General features: G+C 22.9%; 4 protein-coding genes across 4 annotated transcripts; 2 read left to right on the top strand and 2 right to left on the bottom strand. All coding sequences in view use genetic code 6, as the record gives it.

Annotated features, from left to right (window-relative positions):
• Window positions 1–198: 198 nt before the first annotated feature.
• On the bottom strand, window positions 199–2,426 carry TTHERM_00688660 (histone-binding protein RBBP4 or subunit C of Caf1 complex protein; the record flags this gene model as incomplete). Its single annotated transcript, XM_001026968.3, has 8 exons — window positions 199–246; window positions 305–559; window positions 737–941; window positions 1,067–1,257; window positions 1,381–1,704; window positions 1,885–1,972; window positions 2,111–2,255; window positions 2,405–2,426. The coding sequence occupies 8 exons, from the start codon at window positions 2,424–2,426 to the stop codon at window positions 199–201; spliced, it is 1,278 nt and encodes a 425-aa protein (XP_001026968.2).
• A 582-nt stretch (window positions 2,427–3,008) lies between these two features.
• On the bottom strand, window positions 3,009–4,971 carry TTHERM_00688670 (FAD-dependent oxidoreductase; the record flags this gene model as incomplete). The annotated part of the gene is made up of 3 exons (XM_001026969.3): window positions 3,009–3,658; window positions 3,717–4,182; window positions 4,327–4,971. 3 exons carry the CDS (start codon window positions 4,969–4,971, stop codon window positions 3,009–3,011), a joined length of 1,761 nt encoding a protein of 586 aa, XP_001026969.2.
• A 4,064-nt stretch (window positions 4,972–9,035) lies between these two features.
• Window positions 9,036–10,574, top strand: TTHERM_00688690 (hypothetical protein; the record flags this gene model as incomplete). The annotated part of the gene is made up of 1 exon (XM_001026971.2): window positions 9,036–10,574. The coding sequence occupies exon 1, from the start codon at window positions 9,207–9,209 to the stop codon at window positions 10,572–10,574; it is 1,368 nt and encodes a 455-aa protein (XP_001026971.1). The 5' UTR covers window positions 9,036–9,206.
• A 564-nt stretch (window positions 10,575–11,138) lies between these two features.
• On the top strand, window positions 11,139–11,888 carry TTHERM_000688699 (transmembrane protein, putative; the record flags this gene model as incomplete). Its single annotated transcript, XM_012800804.1, has 1 exon — window positions 11,139–11,888. The coding sequence occupies one exon, from the start codon at window positions 11,139–11,141 to the stop codon at window positions 11,886–11,888; it is 750 nt and encodes a 249-aa protein (XP_012656258.1).
• Window positions 11,889–12,971: the final 1,083 nt, after the last annotated feature.

The raw sequence follows: 12,971 nt of genomic DNA on the forward strand, positions 1-12,971 counted from the left end.
CAATATGAAGCTTTCCTATTAATTTTATTTCTAAATTGATTTTATTTAGATATGATTAATTGATTGATTTATTTATCTATTTATTTTGTATATTTTTATATAAAGTTAAAAATTTGTAATATTTTGTTTGCTTTGTTGGTTTTTATTTTTATACTACTCAAAAAGTTCATTTTTAATTAAGTAACTGAGTAAATCAAATCAGTCTTTCATTACTTCATCATCAGTATCATCATATATATTTCTAGCCTTTATTATTTTTTAATTAGATTATTTATTTAAATTCATTTAATATATTTAAATTTACCATTTGCCAAACTTGCAATATGTTATTTTCTTCAACTGAAGCTAAAATTAAATTTTCTTTTTGATTCCAACTGATATCATTTACTTTTGCTCTGTGGCCTCCATGCATAAATAGAAGCTCTGGAGGTCCATCGACTAAATCTTCATTTTTCATTTCCTAACCACATTTGCTGATATCCCAAACAATAACTCTTCTATCAGCAGAACAACTAGAAAATACACCAACATTGAAAGGTGACCATTCACATCTCAAAACCTATTTAAAATTTTCACATCAATTAATTAGTTTTAAAATGTTATTTCAAATTTAAAGATAATAAATAAATCCAACAATTATTTTGATATTTAGAATTTTATCCTATCCTAAAAATGATAATTTTTTATTTATGCTAAATAATTTTGATCAATAATTAAATAATTTAAGAATCTTTACTTGATCAGTATGTCCTACAAAAGTATGTAATCTTTTAGATGTGTTTCTCATATCCCAAAATCCAATATTTTTATCTTCTGAGCCTGTAATAAATAAATATTCGTTGAAAGGATTAAAATCTAAACAATAAATATCTCCAGTATGAGCTTATGTACAATGAGTTGGATTGATTAATCCTGCATTTGATTTTTATCTCATATCCCATCTTTAAATAAAAAAAATATTTAAACAAAGGTTATCAAGAAAATAGAAAATAAAAAAGGCATCTTATGAATCAAAGTAATAGTAAAAAATCATTTAGATAATTTTAAAATAAAATTAATTTTTTACATAGCTACAGTACGATCATCACTAACTGAACCAAATATATCAGGATTTATTTAGTGCCAAGCAACATCTTCTACACATGATTTATGAAATTCGATATCATGGAGAGGACTAATAGATGAATTTAATTATGAAGCAGCTTCAACATTCCAAATACATATTTTTTTATCATAACCACCAGAAACAATATAACCCTAATTAAAAATTTTAATAAGTTTTATTTATCGCAATAAATATCTATTTTAATAATTATTTAATATATCAAAAACTATAAAGCTTTTAATTAAAATTTCTTTAAAAATTATTTTTATCTTTACTTGTTTTTTAGGATTCCAAGAAATACCATAACCTTCTGCTGAATGACCAACGAGTCTAAGCTAAGGGCGAACTTAGTCATTTTATGGGGTAGTAGGATGTTATGTGTAATCAAAAACATGGATTTCACCATTTGTTACTTTTGTGGCAATTACATTATACTTTTAAGGCATGTATCTAGCTCTATTAATTTCTCCATCATGCAATATTTTTGTTTCTATTTCTATTCTATTTTCTCCAGCTGACAAACCAGTTTATCCGACTTCTTTTGCTTAATTTTGGTATTCGCTAATATCTGTAGCAGTTTCTTCAAGTGGCAATCTAACCTTTATATGGAAATTTAAAATATAAATAATTCAATTGTTTTAAAATGAATCTCATTTAAGGAGCTATTATATTCAAATGTAATGTGATATGTTGAAAGACTTTCTTTTAATTTTATTTGTCTGCTAACATATTTAGCATTGCTTTTAATTATTTCTTATCTTATATAATTAACTAATTACCTTGGCAATAAGCAAATAATCTTTATCCTAACCAGATGTATGAGTTCCTAAAATCAGTTTATGAATTGCATAGTCACTTTCTTAAGGGCTATAATATTTTTTTAATTATTTATTTTAGTTATTAAGTATTCTATTTTAAATTTTAACTATCTTTTTAACTAACATTATTTGAATTCTAAAAATATTAATTAATCATCTAATTAATTTAAATTATAAAAATTGTTACATATCTTTAGTAGGTAGCCACTATACAGATAATGAAGGCCACTCTAATTCGTGTGTTATTGCTATATCATATAGGAAAGGAGCATTTTTTTTCCATATCTTATATTCATCATTAATAGCTTGGTTTTCATAACCATCATTAAATTCTTTATATTTTAAAATGAATGATCATTAATTAACTAAGTCATCATTATTAAGTATCAATTTATTTATTTGCTTGATTGAAATAATGGAATTTATTTATTTATAATAGGCATTATTATCATATATTATTAAACTTTAATTTATCATATACCTTCAGCCATTTATTGATTCATTGTTTAGTTATCTTCGCTTTTTAATACTCAGTATCTATTTTTTATATTTACACAATTTTTTTGATTATATTGAATATAATTTTATTAATATTCTTTTCTAATTTCTTTAAAGAAAACTTTTGTTTAAAAAAATAACAATAAATAAATAGATAGATATATAAATGATTATTCCGCCTAGTTTATTTATTGTATCTTTGTTCAAAAATTTATGAATTATAATTAATATTTATTTATTTTAGGCGGATATTTATTTTTATGACTTTGTAGCATGATAAAAACAATTAATCAAAAAAAATTTCTATTTTAATTGATATGACATTTAATTTCATGAGCATCGCATCCCATAATTACATAATCCATCAATAAAATTTATTTTATTTTTTTTTGAAGATACAAATTAAAATTTAATTTGTTTCATGCTGCCCCTTATAAAATAAATATAAATACATTATTCCTACATATACAAATAGACTAACATCTTTCAATAAAAAGTCATAAAAAATAATAATACACTCATTTTAAAAATTGTTTAACTGAAATTTTGTTGAAATTTTTTCATTAAATTTTAATCATTTTAATTATTCATTATTTTTGTTAGTGTTGCTAAAATCTTTTAAATATGAATTCCTAGTGCTATATTTAATATTTTTAAGTCATTTCTACAGCAAGTTTTCCAATATAAATAGCGAATTTAAAACCATGTCCAGAGCAAGGGCTCAAAAAGACTATATCAGGATTATCATTTAAGTAATCAATTATAAAATGATGGTCTGGGGTTGTTGTATAATAGCAATTACATTCTTTTTCTAATGATTTAATAGTTTAAGAATCAAATGTTTTATCAATTAGTTTGTTAATCAAAATCTTATTTTATTAAAAACTGTCATTATTTTATTCGGATTTATCATTTTTTAATTCAGAGTACGAAGAAAATATTCTTCCTGAGTTATGCAAGGCAAATTTAACCAAACCCTTTTAAGAAATCTTAGGAAAACCATAAATAAATGCCTTTAATTCTTCTTATTCCACAAAAAATAAAGGAAATTAATCTTATTAAAACTAATTATCATTTTAAGATTAGAACCAAAATAAAGTATTTTCTTATATTTGTAACATATCTTTATATTATTGAGAGTACTTAGAAAGGAAATCTGTTGCCCACATTCCAGCACTTATAATTAACTTTTTAGTGTAATAAGATGCATTATTAGATAAATCTACTTTAATGAGCCCTAATTTATAAGAATATAAATTAATAGTATTATAAGTTTATATATTGTTTTTATTTACCTTTTTCAACTTCAGAGAAGGAAGTAACTGATAAATTTGTTAATATTTTTGAATCATTTGAATTTTTAAGACCTAGGTTTATCATATTTTCTATGCATTTTTCAGGGAATAATAAACCTGCTTCGGTCTCTAACATTCCAACGTGTTCATTTGAAAATAATTAAAATTCAGGAAATTTCTCTTTTATTTCTTTTGAAGAGAGCTTTTCATATTTTATATTATGTTTTTCAAAGCCAATTTGTAAGTCTTTAACCAATTAAGAGCCCTCCTTACCTATACTCAATGCTCCTGTTTTGACAAAAAGTTTTTCACCTGATTGGATTTCTAATTCTTTCCACATTTTAAGAGACTATTTTACTAAAGGAATATAAAAGCTTCCCTCAAAATAACTCTCTCTTAGAGCTCTTGTTTCACCATGATAAGAAGCCTTTTAGTGCAATAGATCAAACTACTCAATACCAAGAACCTGTTTTGCATAAAAAATATTGAGTAAGCTATCTTAAATGACAAGTAAATTAGAGGTATATTAAATGGTTTACTTTGTTAGTAAAGTAAATAAATTATAAGAGTAGAATAACTACTAAATTAATTATTTAATAGTGTTTTTTACTTTCTTTCCCATTTAGGAAGCGTGATAAAAAGATGCTGAGCCCATAGCACCAAGACCAACTACTATAATATCGTAGACATAATTTATTTTTTGATCTTACATGTCCATTTCTTGAGTGTAAATTGAATTTTTTAAATAGTGACTTAGTGAATATCTTTGATCAGGATTTGTTTTTTAAATATAGATTATCAAAAAAGTAAGCAAGAAAAGATAATAAAATTACAAATTTTAATTTTTTTCTAAAATTAGTGATTAATTCTCAGCTTATTTTTGTGTTTAATCTATTCCTTAACATTTTTATTTATCAAATCTCTTAGATAAAAGATATTAAAGAATTATAATAGAATATCTTAGTTTAGCTATGCAATTTTATATTATTTGAGTATTTAAAAATTTTTTTATTTTAGCCAATTATAAATTTCGTATGTAGAGAGAGCTCTATTTTTCATAATTTCCCCCTTCAAACAAAATAAATATTTACTACATATCAAGTTATAATATTAATAAAGCTGAATCAAAATTTCTAATAAAATCGATGTTAAGAATTCTGTATTTTTATAACTTGGTAATTAAAATTTAGCTATAGAACTAAAGACGATTTGTCTATAAATTGCTTAAAATATCATTTTTTAAAAATATCTGCATTTTTTTCTTCCAAAGTAATTAAGTTTTCAAAGAATTTTTAGAAAAATTTCTTTCCTACCCTATTTATTCATGTTTATTTAATGATTCTTATTATAATCAAATAATACAATAAGATGTTCTGTGATTAAAATTTTCTCTTAAAAGCTTAATTTATGTATGATAATCTCTTACTTTGTTAAAAATCAAAGCAGATTTTAAATGAATAAGTGATCACGGTATTAATAAATTATTAGCTTACAAATGGTAAAAGCAAATCAAACAAATAAATAAATAAATACAAACACTTAAAAATATTAAATAAAATACAAAAAGTAAACCTTTACTTTAATATTATTGATTGTTACAATTCCTATATTTTCACAGCATTCCTAAAAGAAATGTTAATGGCATAATTTATTTTCCTGTATTTAATTTTATAGACTTTATCTAATATTTATAATATAGCAATTTTTACTGACCTGAGATCCGTAACAAATAAATAATTTTAAAACGTTTTCTTTAAATTAAAAGAATTTATTTTTTTTTAAATATTACAAACAGGATTTAAAAATAATTTCATTCCTATTTTTTAACAGAATTTTTCTTTTTCTCTTGAAAAAAATACAAATAACAATTTTAATTTGAATAAAGTGTAAAATGAAACATTTAGGTGAATAAATACGCTTTTAAGTTTTCGCTTAACTAAAAGATACAAACTTATTTAATTATATAGCGATTTTAAAATGGGAATCCAGTAATAATTTTTCAATATTAAATCTATAAAAGGAGAGATCCAACAAATCCGAATCTTTTTCTATAAAGATTGATAGTTAGAGGTTAATAAAATTTCTTTTTTTTATCTCTATCGAGTAAATAAAAATTTAAGCTTTGCATCATTGTGCTTTGAGTAAGTAGGTTCCTTTTTAACAGTATGTATGTTTTAATAAACAAATTTAAATTCATGAATGAAGTAAAAAAAATTAGTAATTTATTTGTTTATTTGTTTGTACTTGAATGAAAATATTCAATGGGTATTAATATTTATTTCTTGAACTAGCGATTAAAGTTAAGAAGAAATTAATATCAATAATTTTTAAATCAGTATTACTAATTTGTCAGATATACACAGATAAAAGTAATTATTGCATGAATTAAAGTTAGGAAAACTAAATTATACTAGCTGCTTATTAAATTCTGTTCTTATCTTGCCTTAAAATTTTGCATACCTTACTTAAAGAAGCTAGAGATTTCATTAATGTTACTTTACCATAAAAATTATTGAGATGTTCTTTCATAAATACTTTAATTCCATATTTTAATGTTTATGCGTTAGGGCCTCTAATATGTAAGAAATGTTTTTATTAGTTCAAAAAACACAAAAAAAAAATAATATTGTAAAATTTAATTTTTAAAGAAAAACAAACGAGTGTATTACCATTTTACAGTACTGGTAGGTATCTCTCTTAACGAGTGTGAAATATGTTTACAAAAAATAAAATATTGTTATAATTAAAGTTTTTAGAGAGTTATTAAATAAATCTAAAGATTACAGATTACTTAAACCATAAATTAAGTTGTGGTGATAATTAGAATTTATTTGAATTTAAGTGATTGCAATAGGCTCAGATTTTGATCAAAGTGAAAAGTATTATTATACTGTTTTGTAAATTTGTGCATAGGATTGAAACATTATTATATCAGAAGGCAGACGACAATATATATAATAAACCATAAATAGTATTTAAATAGTTGTCATATTCATAAATTATTTATTAAAGACTTCTTTTTAGAGAAGTATTTGCATAATATTTTAAAAGCATGTAAATTTTATTAGTGTACTTTTGAAATATTAAATGTGTAAACAAGCATGTTAGTATTATTGAAATAAAAGGCTTTTAATGTTGATCTTTTTAGTTACCTTTTTTATTTATTATAAATCTATAATAGCTTGTTTGCTTACAGTCATGTATATAGAATTTTTCAAAATCCACACATAAATTTTTGGATACAAACACACATTAAGCTATAAAACAATCAATCTTATTTTATACTGACTGATTGATTGATTGATTGAATTTTTTGGTTAGTTATATTTAGCGTCGCTAGCTATCTAATTAATTAGATGTATTGAATTAATTTTTTATTTATTTATCTTACTTAGTTCAAGCTATTATAAGAAATCTTAATTAATCGATAATATTAGAATCCAAAATCACTTTTTAAAAATTTGCTTGTACAAAGAAAAAAATTAATAAAAAAGCAATTTTTAGATTAAAAGTTGTATTTTTTCTATGATTAATCAAACCATTAATTTATTAAATTCCTTTTACAATAATATACTGTTTGATTTTCTACGCTCTGAATGCAAGTAATTCAATTCTAAAGCTCTATGTTTCTTTTAATACTATTTTATGATTTGTAAAATAATGGTTTTATGTAAGATTAATAATATTTTTAGTTTTAGACTAGCCATTAATTTAATTTGCCATACTAGTTAAATTGAGGTTATCATCAACAGCTATAAGACTACTGTAATCAAAAATAGTTATTATAAAGTTTTTATATAATATAATAACATTTATTCATAAATTTGCAATTTAAAATTATTTCTAATTCAATCTCTCATTTCGTCAATGTTATACCATCTTAAGTAAATTTAATAGACTTACATTTCTCTTTTTAATGGATTTTTAAGAATAAAAGGGAGGGAAATAAGTTTATAGTTTTCTTTACTATGTAATTAAATTTTGCATAATCCAAGCGACAGACTCTTCTGATTTTATTTGAATTAATTTGATATTTTTAGTATTGGTTGATTGAAATTATCAATGATTATAAAAATGGAAAAAAATAATTAATAATATTTGCTTTTCAAGCATAAACTTTTTCGCAAAATTAGAAATAGGTTAATTCAAAATGTATACTTCTTTTTTAGGTTAATATCTTGGTAAACAGTAGGAGTTTATTTAAAGATTAAACAGTAATTAAATAAACAGCTATTTTTGATATGAATATTTTTAGGTTAATTGATAAATTAATAAATTGCTAAGGAAAACTTTGGTTTTTATGGGATACAAATGTATTGAGGAGAAATTTCAAAAAAAAAAAATACTGAGTCAGCTGCATCGTTTATATATGAAATTTATTATTTTTTCTTGAATTATCTTAAAATTAACCAGTTAATGTTAAATTCTGATAAGTACAATAACTTTCTTATGTTTCCTTAAAATATGTGATTTACTTACTATTTGGAGTTAACGCTTTACAAATAGCAAGTAGAATGATTTGTGATTTTAGTAAAATATTTAAAATATTGTTCCATTCATTTTTAATTTTTCATCAACTTGCTTGTCATAAAATTTGAGCTATTTTGTGATTGAAATAATATTTAATACTAGTGAATAGGGGATTTTGCGAAATTAAATACAAATTTTTCAACCTGACAATTATTTATTTATTTAATAAAAGCATATTTTATTTGTAAAAAATAAAAACTCATTTTTACTGCATTATTAAAATATTTCCATCATTAATATTTATGTGTACAAATATTTTAAAATCTATTAGAATTGATTAAATCTCATCATTTCTTTTTATATTACACAGTGTGTTAGCAGAATAATTAATCCTCATTAAATTTGATTAATATCAAATTATAATCTCTTTTTATTCAGTAAAGTAAAACTAAAGTATATAAATTCTTCAAAATATTATACAAAATAAGAATAAAGTAATGATTTACAATAAGCAAAATAAATGAGGCTACTTAATTGTTTGAATTTGACCATTAATGATGGCTATCTCTTTATCTTTGCTAAAATAAATGAAAAAGAGAATGAGTTAAAAAAAAAAATTTCAAGCATTTAATATAATTTCCTACCCCTTAGATAATTACAGGTTGCTTGCTTGTTTTTGTTTTTAGAAAGTTAAAAATTAATTTAGTGGTTGGTTCAAATTATTAATAACTTGAAAGCTGCTAATTTGATTTGTTTTGCATGGGAAGTGTATTGATTTATCTAAGTAAAAATAAGAGTATAAATGAAAATCAAAGCGTCTCTATTTCAAAAATAAGCCAATAAAACATCATAAATTTATAATAATTAAAATCATAACTAAATAAAAAAAGTAAAAAAAAAAATTATCAATCAAAGTAAATAAAGTTTAACTAACTAATTTACCTTAAAAATTAAAAACTAACAAACTCTTAAACTAAAAAACAAACACTCTCCTTATAATTGTTCTACACAAAAATAATAATGTAAGCTGCTTTCCTCTACAAAGAATAAATAAAGGAAGATATCATCTACCTCTCTCAACTCAAGAAACAAAAAGGATCTGAAAGAAACATCTTAAACAAATGGTTTTAAGATTCTATTAAAAACTACTTCTTGGAAACATATGCCAGTCCCTTCCTTAAAAATGAATTAGGTGAAGGCTTTGTTAAGAAAGTTAAATAAAACATTGAAAAGAAAATGTTATGCGATGGTCTTAAGTTCATGAATCTCCTTAACCAATATAAAATTGAACTCGAACAATATGGTAAGGCCCAAAAATTCGTTAACTCATTGATATCCATTATCATTGACGATTAAAAGCTTGAAAGAGGTTCCGCTTTATGGGCCAAGCAAGCCAAGAAGAAATTCGTCGCTTTAATGCTTATCGTTTTAATGGACTACAGTGATGGTAAGGTAACTTCTTTCTACGATATGTGGAATTACATCTTCCCATCTGAAACTTAAATCAAGAAAAAGCTCTCCAAGGATGATAAAATGAGATTGAAATACAGCTCAAACACCAATATCCTCCTCGGAACTTCCCCCATCAATTCCAGCACTACTCTCGGATATTAACAATATGCTTAAGCTACCAAAAATTACTAAATCCATGACAACTCTTCTTAGTGTTCCAGAACTTGCGACTTTTAAGAAATTGAAAATGCTCCTATTGTTGCCAAGAAATTCAAAATTGAACCTAAATAAGAAAACTATGAAAACTAATACATTAATTAACAATACTAATAACAACAATAATAGAATATCCAATAACAATAAGCTCAACAATTCTAATTCATTCCTGCTTAGTCTTTCTAAACTCTTAAACAACAACAAGAAATGTTATTGAGACCTCACTCCAACTCTTAAATTAATCAATAATACAATCCTTCATTCTTAAATACTCCTGATTTCATAAGAAGAATGAGCTAAGCTCTTCCCCTCAAATAAGAAGTTCACGAATAAGAATTGATCAACCTCGACGATCCTTAGTTCTTCTAAGATAAGATCGATGAAGTTCAATTATAACAATAAGCTTAAATTCCCTAATACTAATAAGCTCCCTAAACTCCTCTTTAATTTGCTCAACAACCATAGTTGAATTTGGAATAAACTTTACTTTAGAACCTCCATAACTAACAATAAGTTTAACATTAAGGTCTTTACTAATTCTAAGAATAAGCTATGAATGCCTAAGCAGTTCATATCCCTTCTTAAGCTTAACAATTAAATTAATTGCCTACCAACCCTAACAACGGTTACTTCTACAATAATGTTGATATTAACAACTACTTCAGTGTTGATCAATTGTTTGCTTAAAACAACTATGCTGCTAGCTCTAATTTATATTGAAAAAAAAAAAGGAGTAAAACCTTTATAACTAAACATATTAATTAATATAATACCAACTACTTTACAAAAATTGAACTATTCTTTTATATATAAATCTCACCTTTCACACATCCACTGACTACTAGTCTTTCTTTCTCATCCACTTTTATTTCAAAACAAAAAGTGATAAACCTATATACTAATTATTATAACTTCACCTCATTTCTTTCTCATTATCTCATCTCATATTGTCACACCTATACTATATATTTCATCTCATACATTAATTATATTATAATGTCTTTCTTAATATTCAACAGTTTCTTATACATTAAAAAATGTATTAATTAATAAGTGTTCATTTTAATTGGTATTTATATTTCTCTTCATGTCATTTGTCTCACATATTATAGAATTGAATCACATTTCATCATAAAATTTATCATCATTTACTTAATAAGTATTATTTAATATTTCTCTTCTCTCATTACTTTTCTTGGTGAGCTCAAAAATTAATAGAAATATATGTTAGAGAAAACAAAATTCGATTAAGATTAATATTCTACAAAATCGCGCGCATATAATATGTAGAACTATTAACTTATTATATATATTCTCTAGTCTTTATAATAAAAAAAAAGATAATAAGCCCTTTCAAACTTTAAAAATTTATTTTTTCATAAACAAGAACTGAATACTTAAATATACACAGTTTAGATTAGTTAGGAAGTTGATAAAAAATAGTCAATATAAAATTTTGTCAAAAGATAAAAATGTAATTTGAATGTATAAATAAAGGAAACAAAGGAAGAAAGAAAGAAAAAAGAGTCAATGATAAATATTATTTCAAAATATCTCACCTCCCACAAGGTTAATCAATCAATATTATAATTTCAAAATAATTATTAAATATCTTTCTTTCCTTCTTTAATTAATCTAAAAAAAAGAGGGATGAAATAAATTAAGAAACAAATTTTTAATTTAACTAAGCTATATGATGCCCTTTATATTGATTTTCTTAAAATATCATTTTTTAAAAATTCATTCATTCATTAATACATTCATTCATTCATTCATTCATTCATTTATTCATTCTAATATATTTATGAGCTGGCTGGTTAACAAATAATTTGTTAATTTTTTGAATTCAGAGACTGTTTTTAACTCCCGCTATTTATAGTAATTGATTTAATAAAAAATAAATGCGCTGTCCATGTTTTACTTTTATTATCAATTAAATTAATATCTTCTCTTTTATATTAGATAATTTAATCACTTTTAATTTTAATCTAAATTAAAATTATTCCTTTCATTTATAATTTTTTTATGCGTTGAAAAATAAATTTCTATTTTTAACATAATAAACTTAATTTCTTTGAATTATATTTAATTTTTTTTGCTAGCGCGCGTGCTATTATTTTTTTACTTAAAAGCAAGCTAGTCTTTCATAGAATTTCTATTTTAATTACAAAAAAATTTGTTATTCAATCATTTAATAAACAATCCAATTTTTGTTTGTTTGGTGTTCAGTATTCATGAATTATATTTCTATTTATTGAGCTATTTTCATGTAATTAAAAAATGGAATTGAGTAATAAAAGTTAGAAAAGCTCTAGCAAGAGCTTAAAGATAAGAAATTAAAATAAATTTATTCGAAATTTGTTAGTATTCAATGATCTGTACTACTAATTGAATGAATCGATGCATAGTATCATCAAAAATTATTGATCAATACATTTAGTAATAGTGATAATATAGAAAACTCTAATTTACTACTAAATCCAGATTTAATAATCCAAAATAGCACTCCTGCATTGTCTTATTTGTAAATTTGTTAAATTGAAAAAATAGTTGCTCAAATAGAAAATTAATTCTATTAATAGATTGAGAAATCAATGATATTTAGAGTAACTTCTATTTGAGCTATATTTTTTAGGATTATTTAGAAAAAAATTGTGAATCTATTCTAATTATTAAACAACTTGTTACAAATATTTATATGTTAACATAAGCGCAGCTTAGCTTGATATGAAAGGTTAAGACTGCTTAATTCCCTCGTTGATTTATTGATTAAGTTATTGAAAATCTGATAAAATGTAATTTAATTGGTAATTATAAAATTCTCTTTTGGCATTTATTTAAATAAAATATATGTTATTTAATATTTATTAATTATTTTTCTCTTATTTGCCCAAAAATACATCATAATTCTTTTGAAGTGCTGACCTCTTAAATTTATTATATATCTTTGGACAGTAATGTTTTTCAAAAGGCTGATAACAGAATTGATTATATAATATAAGCTTTATTAAAAATAAGTGTAAATCTTAAGAGTTGATTTTTTTTTCAAATTTCATGAATTACTTAAAAATTAAATGCATCACCTTAATATTAAAAAATAGTTAATAAATTACATAT

The sequence above is a fragment of the Tetrahymena thermophila genome, assembly GCF_000189635.1.
Source record: "Tetrahymena thermophila SB210 genomic scaffold scf_8253915, whole genome shotgun sequence".
Classification (NCBI taxonomy): Eukaryota; Ciliophora; class Oligohymenophorea; order Hymenostomatida; family Tetrahymenidae; genus Tetrahymena; species Tetrahymena thermophila.